The 26,606-nt window shown below is 38.3% G+C and overlaps 6 protein-coding genes across 11 annotated transcripts; 2 read left to right on the top strand and 4 right to left on the bottom strand.

Moving 5' to 3' along the window:
- Positions 1-4,023: 4,023 nt before the first annotated feature.
- Positions 4,024-7,318, top strand: LOC105975847 (Mitochondrial substrate carrier family protein). Of its 3 annotated transcripts, XM_088823243.1 has the most exons (7): positions 4,024-4,108; positions 4,150-4,359; positions 4,657-4,803; positions 5,115-5,209; positions 5,658-5,991; positions 6,173-6,410; positions 6,559-7,318. In XM_088823243.1, the coding sequence occupies exons 2-7, from the start codon at positions 4,318-4,320 to the stop codon at positions 6,831-6,833; spliced, it is 1,131 nt and encodes a 376-aa protein (XP_088679369.1). In that variant the 5' UTR covers positions 4,024-4,108; positions 4,150-4,317; the 3' UTR covers positions 6,834-7,318. The 3 variants fall into 3 exon arrangements, with proteins under 3 accessions (XP_088679369.1, XP_012856539.2, XP_088679370.1); XM_013001085.2 differs by having other exon boundaries at positions 4,024-4,359; XM_088823244.1 differs by lacking the exons at positions 4,024-4,108; positions 4,150-4,359 and adding an exon at positions 4,465-4,483.
- Positions 7,319-7,334: 16 nt separating this feature from the next.
- On the bottom strand, positions 7,335-12,794 carry PUM5 (pumilio 5). Of its 2 annotated transcripts, none has more exons than XM_013001084.2 (13): positions 12,357-12,794; positions 11,800-12,115; positions 11,438-11,646; positions 10,788-10,977; positions 10,167-10,634; positions 9,696-10,077; positions 9,459-9,600; positions 9,244-9,351; positions 8,901-9,113; positions 8,671-8,781; positions 8,213-8,407; positions 7,829-8,000; positions 7,335-7,678 (listed from the first exon to the last, which is right to left on the bottom strand). In XM_013001084.2, exons 2-13 carry the CDS (start codon positions 12,017-12,019, stop codon positions 7,653-7,655), a joined length of 2,436 nt encoding a protein of 811 aa, XP_012856538.2. In that variant the 5' UTR covers positions 12,020-12,115; positions 12,357-12,794; the 3' UTR covers positions 7,335-7,652. The 2 variants fall into 2 exon arrangements, with proteins under 2 accessions (XP_012856538.2, XP_088679365.1); XM_088823239.1 differs by having other exon boundaries at positions 7,335-7,698; positions 12,357-12,658.
- Positions 12,795-13,021: 227 nt separating this feature from the next.
- Positions 13,022-17,765, bottom strand: LOC105975664 (DUF1666 family protein (DUF1666)). 3 transcript variants are annotated; one of them, XM_088823241.1, is made up of 5 exons: positions 17,637-17,765; positions 14,667-15,136; positions 13,831-14,238; positions 13,515-13,726; positions 13,022-13,440 (listed from the first exon to the last, which is right to left on the bottom strand). In XM_088823241.1, exons 2-5 carry the CDS (start codon positions 15,091-15,093, stop codon positions 13,174-13,176), a joined length of 1,314 nt encoding a protein of 437 aa, XP_088679367.1. In that variant the 5' UTR covers positions 15,094-15,136; positions 17,637-17,765; the 3' UTR covers positions 13,022-13,173. The 3 variants fall into 3 exon arrangements, with proteins under 3 accessions (XP_088679367.1, XP_012856319.1, XP_088679368.1); XM_013000865.2 differs by lacking the exon at positions 17,637-17,765 and adding an exon at positions 15,518-15,808; XM_088823242.1 differs by lacking the exon at positions 17,637-17,765 and adding an exon at positions 15,332-15,515.
- LOC105975665 (uncharacterized) lies at positions 16,768-18,144 on the bottom strand. The gene is made up of 4 exons (XM_013000869.2): positions 17,900-18,144; positions 17,637-17,800; positions 17,150-17,292; positions 16,768-17,063 (listed from the first exon to the last, which is right to left on the bottom strand). The coding sequence occupies exons 1-4, from the start codon at positions 18,142-18,144 to the stop codon at positions 16,893-16,895; spliced, it is 723 nt and encodes a 240-aa protein (XP_012856323.2). The 3' UTR covers positions 16,768-16,892.
- On the bottom strand, positions 17,759-19,802 carry LOC105975668 (golgin family A protein). Its single transcript, XM_088823245.1, has 3 exons — positions 18,994-19,802; positions 17,900-18,176; positions 17,759-17,800 (listed from the first exon to the last, which is right to left on the bottom strand). The coding sequence occupies exons 1-2, from the start codon at positions 19,795-19,797 to the stop codon at positions 18,123-18,125; spliced, it is 858 nt and encodes a 285-aa protein (XP_088679371.1). The 5' UTR covers positions 19,798-19,802; the 3' UTR covers positions 17,759-17,800; positions 17,900-18,122.
- LOC105975667 (V-type proton ATPase catalytic subunit A) lies at positions 19,802-26,517 on the top strand. Its single transcript, XM_013000870.2, has 20 exons — positions 19,802-20,385; positions 20,885-21,011; positions 21,756-21,811; positions 21,914-21,970; positions 22,111-22,222; positions 22,346-22,383; positions 22,489-22,590; positions 22,698-22,754; positions 22,847-22,918; positions 23,063-23,164; positions 23,279-23,341; positions 23,414-23,546; positions 23,770-23,876; positions 24,418-24,612; positions 24,696-24,782; positions 24,896-25,000; positions 25,381-25,478; positions 25,573-25,651; positions 25,873-25,961; positions 26,058-26,517. Exons 1-20 carry the CDS (start codon positions 20,308-20,310, stop codon positions 26,170-26,172), a joined length of 1,872 nt encoding a protein of 623 aa, XP_012856324.2. The 5' UTR covers positions 19,802-20,307; the 3' UTR covers positions 26,173-26,517.
- Positions 26,518-26,606: the final 89 nt, after the last annotated feature.

Genomic DNA, 26,606 nt, shown 5'->3' with positions numbered 1-26,606 from the left:
GTACAAGACTAACAGGTAATAATTATTTAAATGTGTATTACATTTATTATATATATATATATATATATATATATATATATATATATATATATATATATATATATATATATGTATATATATATATATATATATGTATATATATATATATATATATGTATATATATATATATATGTATATATATATATATGTATATATATATATATATGTATATATATATATATATATATATATATATATATATATATGTAAGAGTTGACTAAATTATTATACCTTCATGTAGATATGAAATGCCTCTTTTGGAGATCATTGGGGTTACTCCCGTGGGAAGGAACTTCACTATTGCCGTTGCTTTTATGTCACGTGAAGATGGGGACACTTATGCATGGACATTGCGATGTTTGCGAGACATATTACCAATCGGGATAGAACCAGAAGTGATACTGACAGATCGTGAGCTGGGCCTACTGAAAGCATTGCCAAACGTGTTTCCACATTCGCATCACATGTTATGTTTATATCACATAAACAGAAACGTTGAGGCAAACGCGTCAAAATTCTTTGGTAACACCAAGTTGGGTGTACTGTTCCGGAGGACGGTGTGGGCAAAGTTAGTCGAATCTGAGACTGAGGAAGAATACGAATGCAACTATAGAGAGATAGTTAGTTTGTACGGGCAATATCCGAAGCTGATAACTTACATCAATGAAACGTGGTTGATTTATAAGGAGAGATTTGTTAAGTGTTGGACCAACGACATCGTTCATTTCGGTAACACGACGACTAACAGGTATATAAATTGATTTTACTATAAACTCGTTACGTACAATCTTTTATACACATGTTACATTTATTCATTATTTGAGTGTTTTCTCGAAACAGAGTAGAGAGTGCACATCGTGCATCGAAGCGTTGGATCCAAACATCGACTGGAGCTATGGATACAGTCCTACTGTCCACCCCTCGACCCCCGACCCCGAGTCCTCGGACCTCCCCCGCGACCCCTCCTAGGTAAGAGACGCAAATAGTGGGCATGTGGCGTCAACAAGTCCCTCAACTGCGGCTGAATGCTCAGGAATGCCTCAGCTGCGTCGTCACCAGTCAAACCGAACACGATCGGAACTAGGAGCCGAGCTATGTCGTTGGCGAACGGCTGGTCTGGCGGCACCGCAGCAACAACCCGTTCTGCAGGCGAAACTCTATCAGGGTTGCTAATGAACCGGTGCGTCCGCTCGATGTACCACTTCATGTACTCCTCGGCAACTGTTTCCGGCGGCCAGGCTTCAGGGTATTGCGATAGGTCAATGAAGTTGGCGTACTCGTTCTGCCACATGCCGCCAGGACCGTGGAAAGTGACTTTGTATCCCGCGCCAAACAAGCCGCGGTTATGTGGCAAGTTCGATTCAATTATCGGGAAAGGAATAGTCTGGACTCTTCCAAACTGCCGCAACCCTAGGTCGGGCATGTACGGCTCCACTATATCCATGAACTGTATCGTGCCGTAATACATGCTCCGAGGATGTAAGTAATGTGCACCGGTACCATACGGGGTCCAACAAACCTAAGCATATTTTAAACTAATTAGAAAAATCCGTAACTCTACTATAGACATAATTAGAAAAATTATTACTCACATCTCTTTCGGTCATGGCGTCGAGTATTTTTCGGTATTCCTGCAGCGTGGTTTTATTGCCTCCACCATGGGCCTACCTTCTGCATCGAGGCTCAAACTCGGCATATGAACGGGAAAGAGGTGGTCGAAAGCAGGGTAAATACTCAAAGATCCAGCACTGCAAACAAACACCAATGAATAAATAAATAAAATAGAAGTTTAAATAAATAAATAATTACTAATAAAGGTACACGTACCAGAAGGAGAATTACACATCCACAGAGACTGTTCATCCCAGCGCGGGTGGCAATACCCAATTGGCGGTACATGTTTGCTAAGCATGCCGAAGCCCACGAATACTTGCCAACATTATCGAGATCGTTGGTAAAATGGATCCACCACGGCTTTATGTTAGACGCTGTTTTGTCTACAAACAAAACAGACCCAAGCAGAAACATCAAGTAGCCCTTCATCTTCTTGTCGTCTGTGGCGCAGGGAAGGGTCAACTGATCTCTCACCTTAACCCAACCAACTCCCTTATTTCGAAACATCTCATTGGTGTCCATAAGACCGACACCCAATACAGATGCAAGACTCTGTGAGCACTCTTCTACCGGGCGAATTTCAGACACTGATGGTCCGTCCAGCCGCAACGCCAGGATGAAAGCGACATCGTGGAGCGTGATCGTCATCTCGCCCCATGGCATGTGGAAACTGTTCGTCTCCGGCTGCCACCTCTCCACGAAAGCTAGCATGAGGTTCTTGTTCATCCTCTTCAGAAAACAGTCTCGTAAGTGGTAAAGACCTGTTGCCTCCAACCTCGCAATCATCGTGTTATCCTGCGGGCCGCGGTAGTCCTCGAGTGCTTTGGTCCTCGACTCGCACCGTGTAGTTTCACGGCGCTCCTGAAAAATATTGCATGTATTGTTAGCTAAAAAAAATGAATAATATAAGAATTATGTAAAGCACGTGTTGACAGAAAAACTTACATATCCTTCCCAAATGTACATCGCTATATGCGACTTGAACCATCGTATAAACTCTAAATTTTGCGGCCCTCCCTCGCACGGACCCTCCAAGTACGCAGGACCAGGCAGCTGCGGAAAGGGTAAGGCACGACCACCTCTACGATCCTGAAATGCATCTGCTGGCCCATCATCTTCCTCCAACTCCTCGTCAGTATCCATATTATCGTCGTCGGCATGTGGCAATGTACAGGGTCCGGCTCCAGCTGCAACACCTTCTCGTCTCAGTCTCTCTTCTTCCCGCTGTAACGCTGCTTCTCGAGCTAACTGCTTTCTTCTACGCGCGGAAGCAAGGACATCTCGGTCTCCAATGCGATCCGGATCTTCCGGATTGTCCCCCTTCCCACTCAAGGCTTTCATTAAGCTCTTGCCTTTACCGGCAACTTGACTCATAAGACTTTTCCCCCGACCTCCTGCCATCTACATTTTAACATTTTAAATAAGCACTTTATTAATATTTCATATAATAATAAAAAAAGAATTTAAATAATGAAAAAAAAAAAAAAAAAGAAAAATTTGTTGTGCTCGTGCAAAAACATGCGAGCACTTCAAAAGTGCTCGCATGTTTTACACCTTCTAATTAAACTAATTAATTTATTAAAAAAAAAAAAAAAAAAAAAAATTGTTGTGCTCGTGCAAAAACATGCGAGCACTTCAAAAGTGCTCGCATGTTTTTGCACGGGCACACCTTCTAATTAAACTAATTAATTTATTAAAAAAAAAAAATATTAAAAAAAATAAAATAAAAAAATTTTAAACACTCGTGTGAATTTACACGAGCGGAACCACTTCGCTCGTGTAAATTCACACGAGTAAAAATCAAACTCCCATTTTTTACGAAATAAATTAAAAAAAAAAAAAATATTATAATTCACACTCGTGCGAATTTACACGAGCGAAGTGGTTCCGCTCGTGTAAATTCACACGAGTGTTGCTAAGCTCGATTTTTTTCGTTTTTTTTTTCGGATTCGTAATCTACATAACAAGAGGATCGTAAAAACGTAAAAATTACCTCCGATCTGTTGACGATTTGCACGGGCTTTGCGAAAGAAAATCGAGAGGGTTGAGAGAGTGTTTTGAGTTTTTTACCTTTTGGTTTTTGAGAAATGGTAAAAAATGTGCCTGAATGTTTAATTTATGCCTGCACAAATCATTTCAGAAATTTTATTTATTTATAAAATAAATTTGGACATTAATTAATATGATTATTATAAATTCAATAGGTTTACATAAATGTCAATTCTACCCTGCATATTTTATTTTATTTTATTTGATAATTAAACAACAAATCAAAACATATCTTAAACCTTATTGATTTTATTTAATTAATAATTAATATAAAAAAAATAAGGGAAAAAAACAAAGGAGAGAAAAAGTGCGGAGGAGGTGGATTGATTGAGATTTTAGGGAAAAGTGCAACCCTAGAGAGAGAAAGAAGAGAGAGAGAGAGAGGAGATTGAGTTGAATAGAGGAGTGAGAAGAGAGAGAGAGAGAGAGGAGATTGAGTTGAATAGAGGAGTGAGTGATAAGAGAATTAGTAGTGAGAGAGACCCTCCCTCCCAAATATCTGAAGTATTCAAACGAGAGTCGTCCTGTCCTTCAAATAGTTGGTTGCAGCAAAACAACAAACACCTTGGCTATACGGCTTTACCAATAAATATCATCCTCCTCTCTCTCTCTTGATGATCCAAAAGACTCCGACCCAGACCCAGCAACGCCTCCAGGCACGTCTCTTTCTCTCACTTTTTTTTTCTTTTTTTTTTTATCATCTTCGCATTCACTGCCATCCATTGTAAGCATCATGTTTATCACTTTTTCATATCATCTTCGCATTCACTGCCATCCATTGTAAGCATCATGTTTATCAATCTTCTGCCTTCTCTCGTCCCCCTTCCCCCTATATCTGTTCTCTATAAAATTTACTGCTATCGACCACTTTCAATTGCATTTCAATTAAAAAAATTGTTCCTTTTCATTTCTCTTTTTTCTGTTAATTAATGGCCATGTAATCTGAATCGCAGAAGAAGAGCTACTGCATTATGGAAGATATTTACGGAGTTACGGTGGTACCCAAGGAGGACCTTCAGCTCCAGCTTCAACTCCAGCCTCAAAAGCCATCGCCTTTCCGCCTTAAGCTCCGCGTCCCTGATGTTGGACGTGCTCTTCAGGTCTTTTCCCTCTATTTTCCTTTTTTTTGTATTCTTATATTAGTTTCTTCATGTTTCCTCCTCTGTTACCGTTTTCTTTTTGTTCAATTGTTCATCCAGATTCAGCTTCCCCTCTTACTTTTTCCATCCCATTTTTAAGAGCTCTGCTATTCGAACTATGTCTATATTCTGCTTATTTGATTCATTTGCCAGAGTCGTAGCATTTCTGTCATGTTCTTCTTCTTTTTTTTCAACTTAACTTGATCAAGTATGGAGCTCTGAATAAATATTTGGATCATCTGAAATAAGTAACCTTCTTTGATTTTCTTCAGGATATGGCAAAGACTAGAGAAGCTGGTGAGTTTCTCAGCGGAGCTTTAGCAGGGGCTATGACCAAAGCTATTCTTGCCCCTCTTGAGACCATCAGGTTAGTGATGCATTTCTGAAATCTAACTAGATATCTCAATTATGCATATTACAGGACCAAAAAACATTTTTGCTCGTACCTTCTTGTAAAAGTCCAGATTTAGACCTTACATGTTTCTGTATGGCTTTTGCATTTTAGCTTATCAGATAAGTTCTGTGAGAATGTAACTCAATAAAAGTTTGGCAATGTTTCATTCTGAGGTGAAGTGATGAATACCCACAGAAGTTAACAAAGACTTTTTAAGTGCAGCTATGTTTCTTGGTTGGCATATAAATCCTATTTCAGAGATAGTGCACTGCAACTATTATAAATCAGACACTATTAAGTTCTTCCATGTATCCGTTTTGAAGAATTATGAATTGATGTGGTTATACTTGAATTTTGACTTTATGTTTGCAGGTGGACATATTGTTTTTTTATGTCTGATATGATAATTTGGAACATGCAGGACAAGGATGGTGGTTGGTGTTGGGTCGAAAACCATTCATGGTAGTTTTGTTCAGATTATTGAAAAACAAGGTTGGCAAGGACTTTGGGCTGGAAATGCAATAAACATGCTGCGCATTGTTCCGACACAGGCAATTGAGCTTGCAACGTTTGAACATGTCAAGCGAGTGATGACTACAGCACAAGAGAAATGGAATCAAAGTGAAAGTCCAAAGTTGCAAGTTGGACAGCTCAGTCTCAGTTTTTCTCTATCCTGGTTGTCTCCGGTTGCTGTAGGTGGTGCGGCAGCTGGAATTGTTAGTACCCTTGTCTGTCATCCTCTCGAAGTTTTAAAGGTAAAATTCCGTCTCTGAAACAAATAAGAAAGAAAAGGAAGGGTTTGTTGGGTACATTGGTAATTGATACATAATTTCACATTCGTTTTTTTTTATGAAACTTTGTTTGTTGTTTGTTTATCATCAAGGGACTCTTATCTATATTTGTCTCCTTTATCAAGTGGTTATTTATCTTATACAGGACAGATTGACTGTGAGTCATGAAATATATCCCAATCTAAGTATTGCAGTGCACAAGATGTACAAAGATGGTGGAGTAGGAGCTTTCTACTCGGGGATTAAACCCACCTTGATGGGCATGCTCCCTTACAGCACATGCTACTATTTCATGTACGAGACGTTGAAGAAATCCTACTGTGTGACAAAGAAAAAGGAATCATTAACTCGTGTAGAGATGCTCTTGATAGGGGCTTTTTCTGGTAAAATCTTGCTTAGTGGTCATTTCAGTAGTCTGCTATTTTTATTTTATTTTTCAAATTACGTAAATATGGTGATTAATCTGATATGTGGAGTTGAATTGGGGATAGAGTATAGCATATGTGTTGATCGGTGTTGCAAATGTTTCAGGGTTGACAGCAAGTACAATAAGTTACCCTTTAGAGGTTGCAAGAAAACGGTTGATGGTAGGAGCTCTGTTAGGGAAATGCCCACCCAACATTTCAGCTGCACTAGCGGAAGTTGTGAGAGAGGAGGGTATGATGGGTCTTTACAGAGGCTGGGGAGCTAGCTGTTTGAAAGTGATGCCGTCCTCTGGTATTACATGGATGTTCTATGAAGCTTGGAAAGATGTATTGCTAGCTGAAAGACGTAAATCTAAAACACAGATATCGACTCAGGGCTAAAATTCCTTCAATAAAATACACTTTCTGTCTTTCATAGTCGTCTGAACACACTTTCAAGGAAGGCATTATTGTTGATTGGCGCATGGGAGACTGACTAGGAGCTGTCTGTCTTTGAAATCTCAGCCCATTTTTAATAGAAATGAAGCTTGGGTTCGTTAGATCTCATGAATGGATGGATTTATTTGCTGTTTTAGAAAGGTAAAAGAAGACTGATTCCAACAAATTTGAGGCATTGTATTGCTGATATGGTGGTGTTGGTGCCATTTTTAAACTGTGCGGCACCAACAAAAGTTTTGGTTTATGAGGAAATGTCTAATCAGAGATATTGTCGTCATCTTTGGATGTCGTGTGTAACTCTACTTTAGTCACATGAGACTTATTTATGCTTCCCTTCATTGATCCGAAGGCATACAGAAAAAAAACATTTGTTAGCTGTTTGTTGTACCACAATGTGGCTTTAGATATTCTTATTATTTGTTTGATTATTGGATTCACCTGCTATGGTTTGCAACTCAACTCCTCAAATAAACAAACACTCGACAAATCGACGAATCAGCATTCAAACTACACCTAAGCAAGTCCCCTGCTTCTATCTATACATTACTCACACATTTCTACTAGAAGTTACACCACACTGCTACATTCTCACATATATACGTACCGACATTGTAATTTCAACCTAACTTCTAAATGCACTGCCCAGCACTTGTCGACCGGAGGTTGGACTATTATGAGCTTATCTCAGCTATATCCACTTTCAATGTCAGGTAAGAGCACAGAATCTCGTAAAATAATTCTCCGACATTCAAAGCAAATCCCCTATGGCTCTGAGGTACTTCCATTATCTGCATACATCATTCAACAACTGCAGTTAGTTGCAATCATCAACACAGCTGCAAAAAGATCTTTTACAAGTTCTATATACCCTTCTCACCATCATCGAAAATTGAAAACTAGAAAAAAGAAAGATGACTAGGAACGTAGACTGTCTATACCTTCACCACATAATTGTTCAAATCGAGCAACTATATGTTTCCCATATGTATATTTCCTCAAAGCAATGAGATGAAGCCGAATTCGATGAAGCAATGTTTCTCTCTGCTTATCGTTACTAATTTCAAGAATCTTCTGGACTACGTAATTTGCAAACTGGTCCTTCATCATCACCTAAAAATGAAAAAAATAAAAATAAAAAAATAAACAACTTTTTAATAAAAAAAATAAAAATGAAATCCTTATTATATTGTTAGCCAGTTAAAAAGGGCAGAATGAATGATGCCAAGAGACATCAATTAGGTATAGTTAAAGAATGTATATTGTATACTCGTGATATTTTAGTTTATTCTTCAAACAAGGTGTTGAACAACAGATTCTCTTACCAGTAAATTGTCATTTTCTTCAGACTGCAGAAGGATCTCATCAATCAAGAACTCCCGTTCAGCAGCATCGCCAAACTCTAAGCATTTCTCTACAACATTTGATGCATACTTATGCTGGCTCATCTGTACAATTTTCCCACACAATTTGCGGATAATTTGACTCCGTACAAGCGGTTTTCCCCTTTCCAAAACGTGCTGTAGAAGTGATCAAATTTTTATGTTCGACAAACAAGTGGAGAAAAGGGACCAAAATTTTACTTTCAGCTCAAAACGTACTACTGTTATCTTCAAATCGTAGTTTGCACTATGCTTCAATAATGGAGTCTCAGATATATAAAAAAAAAAATAAAGAAAAAAAATAAAGGGAGTAATCAATCCCAAAAAACTATTATATAAAAGAAAATGGTTCTACATTGCATACATTTAATAGAGATCCATAAACCAAAATAGAAAGAAACCTGTGTGACGTAGTTGCCATACTGATCACGAGCAAGATCAGAAGCAGATTCCAGTATCTCATCCACTATTGTTCCACATCTTACGTCATCTGAGCAATGCTCCAAAACCCTCTGCAAGGAAATCATGGATTCAACAATCTTCTTTAAAATCTCCTTCCACTTTAGGTTTCATGTAGCAAGAAAAAAGGATCGGGATTCCTGTATTTTGTTTTAACCAAGAATGGTTGTACCTGAATCACTCGACAACCATAGGGATGAGTAGATAGCGTAGCTACTTGTCCATGGAAGGAGGAGATGATAAAATCAATATTTTCAGTGGGCATACATTCAACGCATTTTTGTATGACGTGATTTCCATTTTGATCCCTCACACATCTCATTACATGCCCATCCAGTTCCAGTACAAGTTCTGTCTTCTGTTCAACATCGATAACCTCCAGAGCCTGAAGTGTATATCCACATATATGTTTTTTAAGATCCGTCACTTATCATGATTATGGTACAAGTAATGAGACTTAAATAGTCGCCATCATTTAGCATAGGATGGAATAATGGATAAGAATATGCACATACCTTTTGTATAACACGACAACCATACATTTGCAAACTTAAAGGTAGCATCTGTCCCGATAATTGGCTTGCAAGTTCCTTCCTTTGATCGTACGTCCCGTGTTCAAAGAACTGTAAATACAACCAACTATGCATGAAATGCAGAGAAGGAATAATGTACAACCCCAAATATGCAACTATAAAATCCAATTGGCACAAAACAAACTGAGGTAACCTACCTTCTGAATAACATAATTCCCAAAGACGTCGGTTATCAATTTTGAAGCATGTGGGAGAACTTCCTTAAAGACCAACTCCTTCTCTTGTACACTACAATTTTCCAACTTCTGTTGTATAAATCGACTCCCATGTTGATCAACACTGAAGTTACACATGCATATTAAATGATTTTCGAATGATCATTCAGCTCTATTACAAAGGAAACCGACAAAAAAAAAAAAAAGCTGAAAGGCTACCTGAATTCAACAATACGACCTACAATGTCAGAGAGATCAATTCTTCTAGCATTGCTTGTTTTAAGTTCTTCAAGAAAAGAATGTTTTCTGTATTCACTAAAGCTGTCAGCCTCCCTTTGTCCTTGCCACCTGGCATACCCACCAACATTTCTGGGTGAAGTTTGAGAAAACCCAAAATCATATCTTCTTCCTAATGAACTTGTGCTTGTGCCTCCAACCGGAGACTGCGGGAAAACTGGACTACCAAGAGGTGATGTTGGGAACTGAGGCACAAATCCTAGACCAGTGGGACTGCTAAGGTAACTCGTACCAGGTATCATTGTTTCCCTTGCACTTGGAATGCCAATATTCCCACGTGGGGAGAACTGGAATGTCTGCCCAGCTGTATAAATAAGCAGTTAGTAGTTCGTTGGACCCTTTTTTGTAAGGAGATCTTTCTAAAAAAAAAATGAATTTCATTACTAATCATACCAGGTGATGGTAAATTGGCATATTGCATAGGTACACCATACGGATCTCGCATAGTCTGCTGGAAATACTGCAACGAAAGAGGATCTTGAAAGGTTGGAGGCATTGTTACTCCGTATTGGCCATAAAACCGGTTTAAATTCTGTACAGCAGCAGAGCCTTTTGAGAAGTTTTCCCCAGTAGGAATGCCAGGAGTTTGACTAGTAAGATTTTGTCCAGAATTGGCATTAATATGCAAAGGAAAAGCTGTCTGAGGTGGATATCCAGCCAGATACGGTGGAATAAATGTTGAGGAATCCATAGAATATCCACTGTACTGTGGAGTAGTAGTATATAAACCGGAAGTACTGAGATTGGGATAAAATGAAGTTCCTGGAGCCATATAAGCTCCAGTACTTGCATATAAAGGAGATGGCTGCATCTCAACCGAGTTGATATTTCTTTGCAGACCAGTTCCGGAAACATGGTAGCCTGCATCATGCGGAAAATAAGTATTATTATGTATGCGGATGTATTTCATTTTCGGCCGAACAAATCCTCCATTATATGAATGATTATAGAAGCATCTAAATCAACGGTGCCACAAAAACTCACACAATCACTGGTAAAATAATGTATTCTTACTAATTAATTCATCCCCGTGCATGGAAAGAGACCTTCCTGAGGTGTCGAGGAAAGGATTTATTGGAACTGTGGGGATATCAATGCCAGAATCCAGTGACAGGCCTTGCATTTCATGGTTGAAAGCTTCGCCGACATGGCTTGAGGAACGATTCTGGCTAAACACTGGCGAAGGCGTCCGCGGAAAACCCCCCTACAAATTAAACAAGATACCACAAATAAACGATGTCATATATAGAGTGATTGTCATCGGTACGTAGCTATCAGGTAAATTGCATTAAATGTATAAAATATAAAAATCGCTTAGTTTTGGTGGGGACCACTGCAATGAATTTACATGGCACTATTCTGCTCATGATCTTAAGAGATTATCTGCATGCCCACATTTATTTCAACTAATATAAAAGCATGCACTGACAGAAGCAATAGATGTTTCCTTAGAAGTAGAAGCATGATTTTAATCACCACATGAAAGAACAAAATCAGAACGCAAAGTAGTTATTGAAATAGGATTTCAAGTACTAATAAATGCACTCGTCAAGAGTCCCAAGTTCAACACTGTTTCTTGAGCAGCCACATCGAATCTGTCTATGCGCATAATTTCTCTATTAAAGGAAAAAAAGAACAGATTCTACACGTGTTGTATAGAATACCTGTAGAAGATTAGCCAAACTTTTGTGACGAGCACTAAACGACAAAGAGTTGTGTCCAAACATGAGACTAGTACTTTTTGTCCGGTCATCCTTTAGTGTTGTATCATCTTCAGGGTCGTCCTCATGGGTCGTAGAAAGAGAAGTTGTCGATATGTACATAGATCCACTTCCACGACCACCATCTACAGAGGGTGATCTCCAATTATTGCCTGAAAACACACACAGTACGGTCATGTCCAAGGTTAATGTTTTCAAGACTTTGGTTCAAACCAATACTCAGAAGATAACATATTATTAAATACAATGAATCAGCTTGCAAGAGTTGAATTGGACAAGGGATGTTGAATTATAAGATCGATTACCAAAAGCGGAGAAAGAGGCTTCCATGCTTGGAGGTGCACTACCACTACGATTAGGAGCAATATTAATGCCATCTCTTTCAGTGTTGTCGTGGCCTCTGAGCAACGACCCCAGTTCTTCGGTTGCTGATGAAGAAGAAAAAGCAGGAGTGGCCCTGGGTGGGGCCCACTTTGCAGCTCCAACGCTATCCTCCGAAACTCTCATAGGGTTTTCAGTTGTCATACTTAATAGTTATAATTTGTCAGTACTTTGTCACATCTCTTATTCACAGAAAGTGAGTAGTACTGGATTCTACAAACATACGCACATGATCACCCACTGCAAATAAAATAATGCCAATCAATTAGAGAAATCTTTAGATAAACACACACACACACACACACATACACACAAAAATGCAAACACGGAAGAACAATAAGTGATAAGGAAAAACGGCATTGATTGAACCAAAGTGAGAAGAAACACCAACCCTCATGCACTGCTTCCTAAACCAACCCTCAAAAGAGCACACAGACATGAAAAACCAAAAAAAGATTAAGAAGGAAAGAAGGCAACTTACATGGGATGGATGGTGTTAAAGATTGAGCAGAGAGTCTTACAATTGTTTGAGTTACAGTAAACGATCAGAAGAACAAAAGTCACCGGAAGGAACCCAACCGAATAAATATGTTGGCCGACCGACCAGCTTATTTATATTATATTACTTCTTCTTCTTCTTCTTCTTCGGTTCTTTTGTTTTGTTTTATTAGGAAGGAAATACAAATGTCGCTTCCGTAACCCAACACGCTGTCTCTCTCTCTCTCTCTCTTCTCTCTCTCTCTCTCTCCTCACTCTCTCTACACTTTCTTCCTCTTCTCTCCTATTTCTTTATTTTTTCGTGTATATACAAATATAGTCAAAAGTGATGACTCCCTACACTATACTACACTACACCAAGCCCCTCCCACACTATAATTTACAACAATACAAATAATTTGGTTCAAACATTGACTACTTTAAGGTTACTATTCCTTCCTTCTTGTATATAATTATAATATATATTTGTTTCATCTTTTGTTTAATTGGACCACCAATCCATTATCAATGTGTTCTTGTATAGTAATTAGTAAAGATATGAAATTTGTCTATCCAAGTGAACTACAAGACACTGCTTACATAAAAACAAACTACAGATTTACAGGTCCACAACTCAACTTTTTAATACATTTCTCAAATTAAACTAACTAGGGGAAACAAAGACAGGTATTTTATATTATATATATCAGAATTCTTTCACTAATTAGAAGTTACTAGAATAAATAATAAAAGTCTTGTACTGTGTATCTAAATGATCGGAAGATACATACATTACATATATATAAAAAAAGATTAATTAATTAACAAGGAAAAAGGATTGGTGAAGGGTCTCTTAGCAACTTGCCATCAACAACCAATTTCTTCATCTTTTCTTCACACCAAAACATTTGTTCTTTGCTTATTCTCACCATTCTTAGAACCCTACACAACACTTTGACGTCGATAAGCCCAAGCAACGTCTCCACATCCTCTTCCGCCGTCGGCCAACTTTTCTTCTTCTTCTTCTTCGTCGTCTTATTATTATAATTATAGCTCTTCTTCTGCACCTCCTTCATTTTCACTGCTTTCTGTATTCATCTTATCTGGTTAAAACACTTGTTCAAAAAAAAGAGAGTTATATATTAGTTAGTTATATATTCACCTTCTCAAGGGAATGTTGCATCTGTTGAACCGGTGTACCCATCTGGTTCTGGCTTCCAAATATGTTGCGCACACTGCTCGTTTTCTTCTTCTCCATCTTTATGAACTGCCGGAAACTTAAGATACAGCTTTCCATTATTTTGCTTAAATCTGTCGCAACAACCACTAGCTCTGATGCCTCTTCCTCCCCCCCTGTGCTTTTCTCCTCATAAGCTAATAAAACCATCAACAAGAACAACATCAAATCAAGCCTAAAATTCCCTTATAAACAAACAACTTGTTTTCAACAACGGCTTTCCACCTCATCATCATCATACCTTGGATTTTAGGAACCTGGAGCAGTTTGGGCAATGATTTTCTTGTGCGAGCGAATATTTCTGGCCTAGAGCCGAGTTCAAACGGCTCGTTTTCAATGAACCTCTGCAATAGGACAAGGAACTGCTGGAACTGCTGAGCGCTGTGGTTGTAAGAGGAGTGACATTCGGGTTGTGATGAGATTTTCTGTCTCAGTTGTGTGTATTGGCAATGAAGCGCCTCCCAGGTCAAGCACATTTGACCCACGTATGCAGTTTCGAGTTCTTGATAAGGGTCACTACTGACTGCCCCCTGCAAATGCTCATTTTCGTCTTCTTCCACCTCGAATTTTCTCATAGAAAGGCATCGCAGTGGAGACGCGAGCTTTTTAGAGGCAGATCTTGGCGATGGTGTCGAAACAACATGACAACCTGTACGATTTTAAGCTTTTAACTATTGCCCAATTCAGAACAAAAAAAATCACTTTCCCACATTCCCACTCATCATCAATACATCAAGAAAGAGCGAAAAATAACATTTATCTGAATCAAATTTGCTACTCCTGAAAATGTCCTGATGAGCTATTCAACTGAATTTGGCCTAATCAGGCATCTAAGGACAACTTTATCTATAGAATTTGAATAAGGGCATGCATACAAAGAGCTGATGAACTTTAAGGTCATGACAAACCAATTTTTCGATTTAGAAACAGTAAGAATTGTTAATCCCTTTTCTATAATTACTTCAATTTTGACATCGAGTTATAATGAGCTTGTGCATGTAAGTCGAAGTTTCCAACTAATTGAGCAACCACAGATAATTTCGGAAACGACGACATTAGAGGGATAGAAACAATTACCAAGTTCAAGCAGCTGCTGAGAACTGAAGCGATCAAAAAACAACATGCGTTCGCAGTATACATCATAGACAGCATCAAAACCAGACCAGAACTGTCTTCCCTCAGCTTCAACATCCCTCCATTCATTAGAGCTGGTTTCCCCTTGTTCCTCTTCATCTTCCTCATCAGCCTGACAAGTTTCCTCAGGTATCAATACCATGAAGCTGTTTCTTCTCAGCTCTTTCAGCCTCCTCTTCACCTCATTCGTGATGAAATCATCGTCATCGTCTTCCATTTCAGGATTCGTAGAATCGTCATTGACTGACTTACCCAACGCATTATCAGCGTTTTTGGGCTCCTGTGGTTGGGGCACCGGCTGATCTTGTGTCACATTATCAGCGTTTGGTTTGTGGGCATTCCTAAATTTCTTTAGTTTGAAGAAATCCATCAACAATAGTTATGGATGCAAAGATGGCCTTTTTAAAGAAACCCTGCAAAGGCATTCATCCAAGTAATTATATCAGATCCAATTATTACCAAGAAATTATCCTCAACCAGGAAAAAGAAAAACGAAAGTGAAGATAAATGAGAGGGCACAACTGCAGAGCAGCTGGGGACTAACTACACGGAGATATATATATAAAAAAAAAAAAAAAAAAAAGGAATTAACCAGGAAGAGGAACTACATTTCGTCAAACATCTTGATCCTGTATACAACCCACCAAACCCTTGCAAAACCACCACCCCCAGAAAAGAAAAAAAGAAACCAAAATGGATAAAAACGAATTAAACAAAGAAAAGCATTTCAAGAAACGATTTTTTTTCTTTTCAATGGTGAAAAGAAACAAGAGAGAAGCTCGAAGATCACTTACGAAAATGGTTGGCTGCAGCAGTCGAAAATGAAACCCCAAAGAGAGAGAAGAGAGAAGAGGTGTTGGAGTTTGTGTGTAGAGAGAAATAAAGAGAGGTGAAATGGGAATAGAGAGAGAAGAAGAGTGAAAAAAACAATAAATGAATGCAGGATTTTCAAAAATTAGAAAGAGTTAATGAGATTCCGGATTCCCATAACAAAGCTTATAGATTTACTACCAAGATTTGTTTCAATTTTCTGTCTCGTTTCAATCACACACTCTACTATTAATACTACATTACTTACACCATTTATGAATTACATTAATTAATTGTATATAAAAATAAGGGTAAATTCCACTTTACCCCCTTGTACTCTGACTAAGAACCACTTTACCCCCTCGTACTTTTAATTTTGTCGATTTACCCCCTTGTACTTGTACAATTTCCCAATACAACCCTCTTCATCAACTTTTTTTCGATTTTGACTCTGACGCCATTTGGTCAAGAGTCAAAATATTGACGTAAATCTTGAATTTTTTCGATTTTGACTCTCGAGATTAGAAAAGAGAAAGTTTCACACATTCATATATTTTTTTCTTTGCACTGGGTGGAATCGATCAATTTTTGGGTCTTGATTTTTACTAAGTTAGGAGTTCAATTTGGGGATATCTTGGAAGGGGAACTGGTGGGAGAAGAAGAAATGACAATATTGACGGATGAGAAACGACGCGTTATAGACAGTGGCAATTTTGTAATTTACAGAGTTGACCAAATGGCGTTACAGTCAAAATTGACAAAAAATGAAGAAAAAGGCTGTATTGAGAAATTGTACAAGTACAAGGGGGTAAATCGATAAAATTGAGAGTACGAGGGGGCAAAGTGACTCTCAGGCAGAGTACGAGGGAGTAAAGTGGAATTTACCCTAAAAATAAATAAGAGCAGCAGAGCAACAGTATTATTATTTATTTGCATTGGGAAAAAAGAAGAAAGGGATCCAATCGTAGTAGCAGCAGAGAATATTGTCAGAAAACCAAACACTATTGTTTTTTATTTTCTCATATTACATTATTGTCCTTTGTATACTCTACTACTACTGTCTACTCAAATCACATGAATGAATATTTTCTAGCCACTTATTCATTCAGTTTTATTCATTCATTATTGCATATGCAAAAGCCCAAAGTCCATTTAACCATTCGCCCGGCCCATCAGAAACAGAATCATCTTAATATGAAAACAGAAGAAGAGAGCTAAAATCATTCCTGCTTGCTTGTCTGAAAGCTAAAATCTTATTATATATTCACATGATGTTTCTTCATTCACCAACAAACATCATACATTCATACTAATAATAATACATTCACATTAATTACAACATTTTACTGTTTGTTGCCTTCAGTGGCCTAGCCAAGTTGCTGGTATTGCCTGAAACTTTTGTTTTGCACAACCTAATAAATCATAGTATTCTTCATTACTCATGCAGTCTCTAAAATCTGTCAGAAGCCTCTCGTATATCTTCCACTCAACTCGGTACGACCTCGAATACGGATATGCCAGAAACACCACCTGCAAATTACCCCCACCCATTAATTCTCTCCTCATTTCACATTTTCCTTCAACAAGTATATATATGATATATGATATATGCTCACATGATCTCCTCCCTCCATTGCAAGACGTTTCAGTAACAGAAAGGTGCGATGATTGTCCTCCAAATTTTCAATAACACCCAACCAAATCATACAACCAAGCTCATGTGCCCTGTCCCTTGACTTTCCACACGCTATAAACTGATCTGCACCTTCATCCATACATTAATTCACTTTTGTTTTGTTACTAAAACATACACACAGTTAGACGATTTTCATTACATTCTAATCGTACCCACTCAAACCTATGTTACTGCCTAGATGTCGTCTACTTATGTTAACTTTAATTTCAGTGAACCATAGGGACTTGATCTGGCTGGTTAAAATATTGTTCAGTTTCATGTAAAACAACATAGATTAACCCAGCTATTTTAAAACATCTGCATCCAACTAATCTATTTACGAGTAGCTAAAACGAAGTAAAAATAGGTCATGATTCCTAGGTACAGAAATAAAAGAAAATATTTGTTAATAGTTTGAGAGATAGCACCTATAATAGTTCCATGAAGTATCCCAGATGGAGGAGGCATGGTTGAAATGTGAAGCTGCTCTTTTAAGAACAAGTATGTATGACCTACAATCTCACTTAGTTCATCATCTTCTTCTTCTACCGGCAACATGATGAATTTACTCACATACAGAGCAACAAACCTCCTGAATAATGATTAGTGAATATACATACAATAAGGTGAGTCACTCGAGCAATATAATGATTGCATACTCATCATATAAAGCATACAGGAAAGGACCAACCTTTTACTGATTCCGCGAGGAATAGGGCCAGGCCACCTTTTACGATGACCAGATAAAGGGAAACACCTGGCAAGAGCAGCGTGCCACAAGCATTCCTCGCGAAACAAATTAGCCCAGTACTTATTAACACACGATAGCTGCCCCCACTCCACAACCGGAACACGGATCAAGATCTCTATCAATACATGACCCGGAAGCTCTGCAAAGGGACAATCAAAACCAGCTAACAAGGTCCCTTCTGCCATTCACCCCACCATGCAGTGGTAGTTGAATGAGTCTATTGAAAGAAGAATATAATTACAATTAAATGGGAAAAGGTTAAATCTTTATCACAGAGAACGGAAGAATTATAATGTTTATAAGATTTACACAAGAGACATGAAATACTAACAGTAACACAAACTAATGATTTCTTGCAACTCTCCTGCAAAATCAGAATAAATATATATTGAACCAGGTCTAGGGTCGAATTTACACCGGTAAGAGAGAGTAAAAAGCAAATCAAAATCATAAGAAACGATTTTAGAGAGCATCAGTGTAATTAATTGTGAGGAAATAAAGAATGAAAATGGAAAACAGAAACAGTCAATCATTGGATGAAAGCAAGAAATAAAGAGAGACAAAAGGGACATAAGCGAAGGTTCCTGTAATTCAGACAATTGATGGTACTGTATGTAACACGGATAAAGAAGATGAAGAAGAAGAAGAAGAAGAAAAAGCACCTTTGGACCAAACGAATAAGAAGAAGAAGAAAAGAAAGAGTAGGCAGATGATGTGGGGCGTGGGGTAAATTTGTTCATTCATTCATTGGTAAGGAAACCGACAAAATCACTCACCTAAGTCGTAACTCGTAACGCATACGCATACGCATACGCATACGCAACTCTTGTTTTTTATAATAATAATTGTATTCAATAATAATAATAATAAAATAACAAGGTTAATTAATATACAGACAGAGAGATTACAGTAACCCTGATGAAAGAGTGGGTTGAGTAGAGTGAAAAGAAAGAGTAAAGAATGAAAATTTAATAGCAGCAAGTAGGTGTGTGGGTGTGGGTGAATTAGACAATGTTTTGGCGATTAAGAAGAACCTTGTTCATCAGTGCTTCTCTCCCCGGAAATGGGCTACTCCTCCTCCTCTGCCCATATCCAGCTGCAGGCCCACTCACCAAACCTCCTTCTTCTTCTTCTTCTTCTTGTTCATCATCCTTAATGTTTCCACAGCCCCCCGCCTCCATTCGCCGCTTCACCCTCTCTCTCCTCTCCCTTCTTTTCCCTCCATCTTCTTCCTCCTCCTCCGCTTTAATCTTCTTCTTCTTCTTCTTCATTATTTCACCTGCAGTCTCCTCCATCGCCCCCAATCGGGGTATTCTCCCTCCCTTGGACGTGCCCAACAACCCAAAATCAACCTTACTCCACCCACGCTTATCTTCGTTGTCCCACCCAAATCTCTTGCTGATTTCCAGCAATTCCGACACAGCATTTCTCCCAGATGACAGGGTTTCGTTTCCGCTGAGAATCTTGTCGGCCAACTCCCACTCGATTCGGTCTCTGTAAACAGGGTCGGTGAGCACTTGATCAGCCAGCTTGGCCCACTCTTCCGTATCACCCGCTCTCAGATTCTTCGACACCCACCTCAGGTACGAAGACGGCAAGCTCCCCAGCATTTTACCACTGTACTTCCCCAAATCTATCACTCTGTCCCGCGCCGGAACTCCCGAACCTACTGTGGTGGTGCTTCTTCTGCCCGGTTTTGGGTGAAAACAACATGATATTTTAGAGGTCTGTAGTGGGGAAGGAATGGTGAACACGAGATTCATTGGAATTGAAATTGGAACTGGAACTGGAATCGGAATTGGAAATAGTTTATTAGATGATGATATCATCATCATCATGTTTCAATTTCAAATTCAATTTCTGTTTCTGTTTCTGGCGACGAGACGACGATAAATGAAATGAAATGAAATCTTAAATTCAGATAAGCAACCATGTCTATTTGGGCTCATTAATCACACTAATAATCACATCGTTGGGTTGGATTTGTATATTGGGCTATTATCTTGTTAGGCCCGGTACAAGATTTGTTAAGACTGCGGCTGACGTGGCATAACCTGATTGGGTATCTGTAACAAGTGCAAAAGTAGAGTATCTTTCCTCCCTCGTTACCATAAATCAATCAATCAATCAGTGTAACCAGCAGCAGCAACTACCTACATCGATCTCCTCACGTTCTCTCTCTCTCTCTCTCTATATCTGACTGTCAATAATTCCAAATCGCCGCGAGATTTGATTTCAACCATAGACTGTGTGTGAAGTTCTTTTCTTCACCGATCGGATCTTGTTCATTCGGATTCAGTTCCGAACGCTGATTACTTTTGTGAATTCGATTTCCTTAACCTCGAAACATGCCGTCTGTTTACGGAGGCCCATTGACAACCTTCGAGGATGCCGAAAAGGAGAGCGAGTATGGATACGTTCGCAAGGTTCGCTTCTTTCTTTTCCTTCCATTTACGCTCTTTTACTGTTTTGGTATCTGCTTTTGACTTACTTCAGATGTTTGCTCCACTTGCTTATTTTTATTTTTCCTTTCCTCGGTTAAAATTTGTTGTCTCACTAAATGGTGCAACCGCTTACTGTTTAAAATTCAATCTGGCATTAGTGGTGCCAATCTGCCATTTATATTGATCCAATCTAGATGCAGTCAGTATATTCTTTTGCATTGGTTTTCTTGGATTCTTCCAACTTGGATCCATTTGTTCTTAGTCTGATTTGGCAATTCTGTCACCTTTTTCGTCTACTTGAATATAATTTTGCTTTAGTCTGTTCATATGGTTTCCCTTGATTCAGGGTGCTTCGGTATATTTATCAGTGACTTTTAGATGATGATATTATTATTCAATCTAAGTTGCCTTCTTTGCTGCTGCAATTAATTTTATGTTGAAAGAGTATCTCTTATGTAGTTATAACTTTGGTTCCCAATAGGTATCTGGACCAGTTGTTGTTGCTGATGGAATGGCGGGAGCTGCTATGTATGAACTAGTTCGTGTTGGACACGACAATCTTATTGGTGAAATTATTCGGTTGGAAGGAGATTCTGCCACTATTCAGGGTTAGTGTTTCTACTATCCTTCAAACTCTTCTTTATCATCTCAAGTGAGTCTTTCTGTCAAGCTGTAAGTGTTTTCTGACTCCAGAGTTAGATTTTCTTAAATTACTGTCTAAGGACTACAGAAGTAGCAAGTCCAATTTGGAAGGACCAAGGTTAAGGCATGTCTCTTTATTAAAGAACTTGTTCTACGGGGATCTGAGTTCTGAGCCCTCTGGTGTGGATACTGCATAAGGCTACATGAGGTCAATAGTGTTCAAGAGGGTATGCCAAAAACATGTGAATTGTACCGAGAGGCCTAAGCGGGTTTCTAGAATACCACTGCTTGTGATCCATATGTAACACTGCGCATAAAGAGATGACCACTTTCCGGCGATCGATAAATGTCTCAGTAGGCTACTCCGTTAGAAGTCAACTTTACCTGACATCCTTTATTGATAAGATATGTAAACATCAATAGTTGCTGTAGTGATGCCTGAGGCCTGTAGGGTCATGAATTAGGGGAATGACTGGGAACTGGGAGAATGATTTGTCTAATCTTACATTTGCTACCCCTGGTACTCGACCACACTCCCCAATATGTAAAAAGGCCTTTGTAGACCACTATAACTATTACTAAATACCCCTTAGTCAATAAGGAAACAAGATTATCATTTCTTTTATTTGTACTGTTATCCATCACAAAATATGCATATTAAATAATAGTTGTGTACTGATTACAAGAGTCATTGTGTTTTTTTATTGCAGTGTATGAGGAAACAGCTGGACTGATGGTTAATGACCCTGTTCTTCGAACTCGCAAGGTTCTCATGTTCTTTCTGTCAAAATTCAGTTTTTTGAAGCATATGTTGCTTTTTCATTAGTTGAAAAATGCTTACCCCGTACTAATTGGCCTATTTTTACAGCCTCTATCAGTTGAATTGGGTCCTGGAATTTTGGGAAACATATTTGATGGTATTCAGGTTTGTAAAATCCGTCTTCTTTAAAATTTTCATAATTTAGCAGGTTGGCCAAATGATATTTGGTTTTCTAGCTTGAAGTCCTTGAATGTTTTTTTCTAATGGCGGTTTTTTATTTTGTTTTTGGTAAAATACTCAAACAGAGGCCTCTGAAAACAATTGCAATAAAATCCGGTGATGTGTATATTCCTCGTGGTGTATCTGTCCCAGCACTTGACAAAGATGTTCTTTGGGAATTTGAGCCAAAGAAAATAGGTGCCTGAAAACCATTTCTTTTTGTGTTATTTGTTGCTGACTAAGATGTCTTGGTACAAGGTAGAAGAAATGTACTGCGGTTTGGTAGCATCCTTATTAACTTAGAATGATTTTGAATGGCAGGAGAGGGGGATCATTTGACAGGTGGTGACTTATATGCGGTGAGTTTGACAGAATTTGCCTACCTGTGGAAATTTCAAGTTTTATTTATTAAATGCTACTGCTGATTTTGTAAGACTTGTTTTGTGCATTAATTCTTCATGCAGAAAGTGTTTGAGAACAGTTTAATGGAACATCATGTTGCTCTTCCTCCTGACGCTATGGGAAAGATAACCTACATTGCACCAGCTGGCCAATACTCATTGAAGGTTTGTCTTTATGAAAATACAGTACCTACTGTACATCAACCCACTAATAGTTTTAAGTCAAAATCAAAGTTGTTACTTGTCACATGTAATTTTCTGAACTTTTGCAGGACACTGTCCTTGAGCTTGAGTTTCAAGGTGTCAAGAAACAATTTACCATGCTTCAGGTTAGCTTTTATATTAAATGTGGATAATTTTCATAATATTTCTTATCGGTTGAGCAAAAAGCTCAATATGACTATGATATACCTATCTGCAGACCTGGCCCGTGCGTACACCTAGGCCTGTAGCTTCAAAGCTTGCTGCTGATACACCTCTCTTGACTGGACAGGTGACTATTTGTGATATGATTTCTTTTTTCATCTTACATATTCTTGTTGTTGATTCTTCCCCTTCACCAAATAAAAACACATGTGTACTCACAAATTGTCACTCTCTAGAGTGTTTTATAATCTGACGATTTTGCTTCATTCAGCGTGTTCTTGATGCTCTTTTCCCCTCCGTGCTTGGTGGTACTTGTGCCATTCCTGGTGCATTTGGTTGTGGAAAAACAGTCATTAGTCAGGCACTCTCCAAGGTGAACATCATTGATTTGCATTAGCTTTTTTCATGTTATTGGTAATCTTGTTTGCCAGTAATTTTATCAGTTTTAAAACTTTTAATCCTATTTTTGTCCCGATATCAAATGCAGTATTCCAACTCCGATACTGTCGTTTATGTTGGTTGTGGAGAAAGAGGAAATGAAATGGCAGAGGTACATAGTTTGCTGACTTGTTTAATTAACTTGTGGCGTCTTCGAACTGTCTGACCTAGTTATTTTCTACAGGTGCTTATGGATTTCCCTCAATTGACAATGACATTGCCAGATGGGCGGGAGGAATCTGTCATGAAGCGTACGACACTTGTAGCTAACACATCAAATATGCCAGTGGCTGCTCGTGAGGCTTCAATTTACACAGGTAACTGTTGTTAACCATTATTTTACTTTTGGAGGTTGATAGTTGCACTCCAGTATGAATTAAATCCTAATAGTGACATACTTAAATGAAAACAAACTTCAGTTGCAGTTTTTAGGAAACTCTTCATTTATAATTGCTTAATTTGTATTATTCCATCCTTTTCATGAGTGACTGCTTCATGGAATAGTTAAATTGTTTTTAATTTTGACTTGTGGATGTTCAGGAATTACTATAGCTGAATATTTCAGAGATATGGGCTACAATGTCAGTATGATGGCAGATTCAACATCTCGCTGGGCAGAGGCATTGCGTGAAATTTCCGGTCGATTGGTACGTATCTCAATATTGCTTATTTGTTGGTTATTCGGAGCCTCTCTTTGATGGTAGTCAGCCATGCTTGTATTTTATCTTTTTGTGCTTTGGGTTAGTTATCATCATGAACCATTGATATTTTGTCCTTGCTGGGAAAGCTACCTGAGAATTCTGCGCTTCATCTCTTTGTTACCAATTTATGAGGTCTGGGAAAATGATAAAACTTTAGATATTGCTGGTGGTGAAACAAAAGCAAACTCACATGTAATAATTGTTGTTATTGATAACTGTTGAGCATGCGAAATTGTATTCCCTTAAGAGTATTATTTTTATTGATCGAATAAACAGAAGTTGTGGCCTTCTTTTCTATCGTGATTATTACTATTATATTTTTTTTAATGTTTTGATTGTCATGTACCATGTTTACTTCTGACCTCAGATACTAGTGCTGGCTGTTTAAGAACTTTTCCCATTTTGTTGCCACATATTATGTGCTCATCATAACCGAGACAAATTTATAACTTTTACTATGTTGACAAGCAATATTTGTGCTATGCAGGCTGAGATGCCTGCAGATAGTGGGTATCCTGCTTATTTGGCAGCACGTTTGGCATCCTTCTACGAGCGTGCAGGGAAAGTTAAGTGTCTTGGTGGACCAGAAAGAACTGGAAGTGTCACCATTGTTGGTGCAGTTTCTCCTCCAGGAGGAGATTTCTCTGACCCTGTTACATCTGCAACCCTCAGTATTGTTCAGGTACACCTTATCAGAGAGAACATTTTGAAAATTCAACGTTCCTTTCGCCATGCTATACTCTGTATTTTGCTGTCATGTTTCAGGTTTTCTGGGGTCTAGACAAAAAACTGGCCCAAAGGAAACATTTTCCTTCTGTGAACTGGCTCATTTCTTACTCCAAGTATTCAGGGGTATGTTCATCTCACCAATATTTGTTTTAGTTTGATCTGCAGATTTGTGTCTGTGTCTCTCCTTTCATGAATTACTCTTTGTTCACATATGATGCAACTTGTTGCTTTCTCAGGCACTGGAATCCTTTTACGACAAGTTCGATTCAGATTTTATTGACATCAGGACAAAAGCTCGTGAAGTGCTGCAAAGAGAGGATGATCTGAATGAAATCGTGCAGGCATGGGCTACTTTTTTCTTCCCCTGTTTTTTTAAATGTCTTCTTTTGTGGTAGAGTGTGATAAAAATGGGCAACTGGCGATGAATGACCATTCGTTGATCATGTCCCTAAAAACATTCCAAAATGAACCCAAAACCAGCATATTTTCTGAATTGCTGATTGGAATGAGGATGTGAGTGTATCTAGTCATGAAAGTGTAGCTTGTCCCTCTCGTGATAGTGTTGTTTGAAACTGAAGTTTAGCATGTGAAGGCAATATACTTTTTGCTTTCTGCTCCAATGTCTCGCTGCTTGTTATTTTTCATAGATTATACTCGAGTTTGACCCATGTGGATGGTGTTTTCTTTTTGGAGTTTAAATTTCTTACTTTGAATTTTGCAGCTAGTTGGAAAAGATGCTCTAGCTGAGTCAGATAAAATCACCCTGGAAACAGCAAAGCTTTTGAGAGAGGACTATCTTGCCCAAAATGCATTTACCTCGTTAGTGCTGGCCACCTATTCTCAATTTTTAGCATCCATAGAAATGATTAAATTGAAAGACTTATGTAGTTATTTACATGTTTCTTTGGCACAGGTATGATAAATTCTGCCCATTCTACAAATCTGTTTGGATGATGCGCAATATTATTCATTTCTACAATTTGGCAAATCAGGTAAAGTAGTTGGGCATTCCCACCCCCCCTGCACTTGTTCAGAATAAAATAAAAAATTGAGACAAAAAATGTAATTTATCGGGCGTGCTTGACTTAGAAGAGTCGTATTTCGTGCTCCGTAAATGAAAAGAAAAATCAATATTTTGATTCTGCTTGTGGTTGGATATTGTTGGCCGTTTCCAAGTAAGAAATCTTAACTTTGTATGCAATTTAATGTGCAGGCGGTAGAGAGAGGGGCAGGTATGGATGGACAGAAGATAACCTACACCCTTATCAAGCATCGTCTAGGAGATCTGTTCTACCGTTTGGTGTAAGTGAACTTGTAGCCAATGACCTCAACTCTCTATGTTTGTATTAGATACTGCTAATTCTGATCCATCTATCCTCTCTTTTAATGATGATGCAGTTCTCAGAAGTTTGAAGACCCAGCCGAAGGAGAAGAAACACTGGTTGCAAAATTTAAGAAACTTAATGATGATTTGACTGCTGGTTTCCGCAACCTTGAGGATGAAACTCGATGATGAGTGTATGCCATGCCACTCAAAACTGGCTGGTAAAACTGGGTTGTTATGTTGTGTGGGGCTTTCACTTGAGATGATATTTATGGCTCATGTTCGGTATTTTGGTTGTGTAGCTATATTTATGTTGTATTTTTGTTAATGCCCCATGATTTTGGTCAGTAATAAGAGGGCGAGGGTGAGAGCGAGCGCATCGTTCAGGCAATTTTTTGCATATGTTTTTGTTGCATTAATAAATTATAGAGGTACAATTTGAGTTGTGGAATGATTTATATAAAGACCATATATTTGTTTATCCTATTACGTATCTTGTCATTAATGGCATATTATGTTTGCTAAATATTAAAATTATGGTTGTCATTTAGATAAGTTTCCGGCTTATTTAGATCTTTCAAATATATTTTGGGTTGATCAAATTACTACCAACTCTGTACAAA

Source organism: Erythranthe guttata, chromosome 9 (genome assembly GCF_056151865.1).
Source record: "Erythranthe guttata isolate IM_541 chromosome 9, IM_541, whole genome shotgun sequence".
NCBI lineage: Eukaryota > Viridiplantae > Streptophyta > Magnoliopsida > Lamiales > Phrymaceae > Erythranthe > Erythranthe guttata.
The sequence above is the reverse complement of the archived record's forward strand: the minus strand, read 5'-3'. Positions and strand labels throughout refer to the sequence as shown.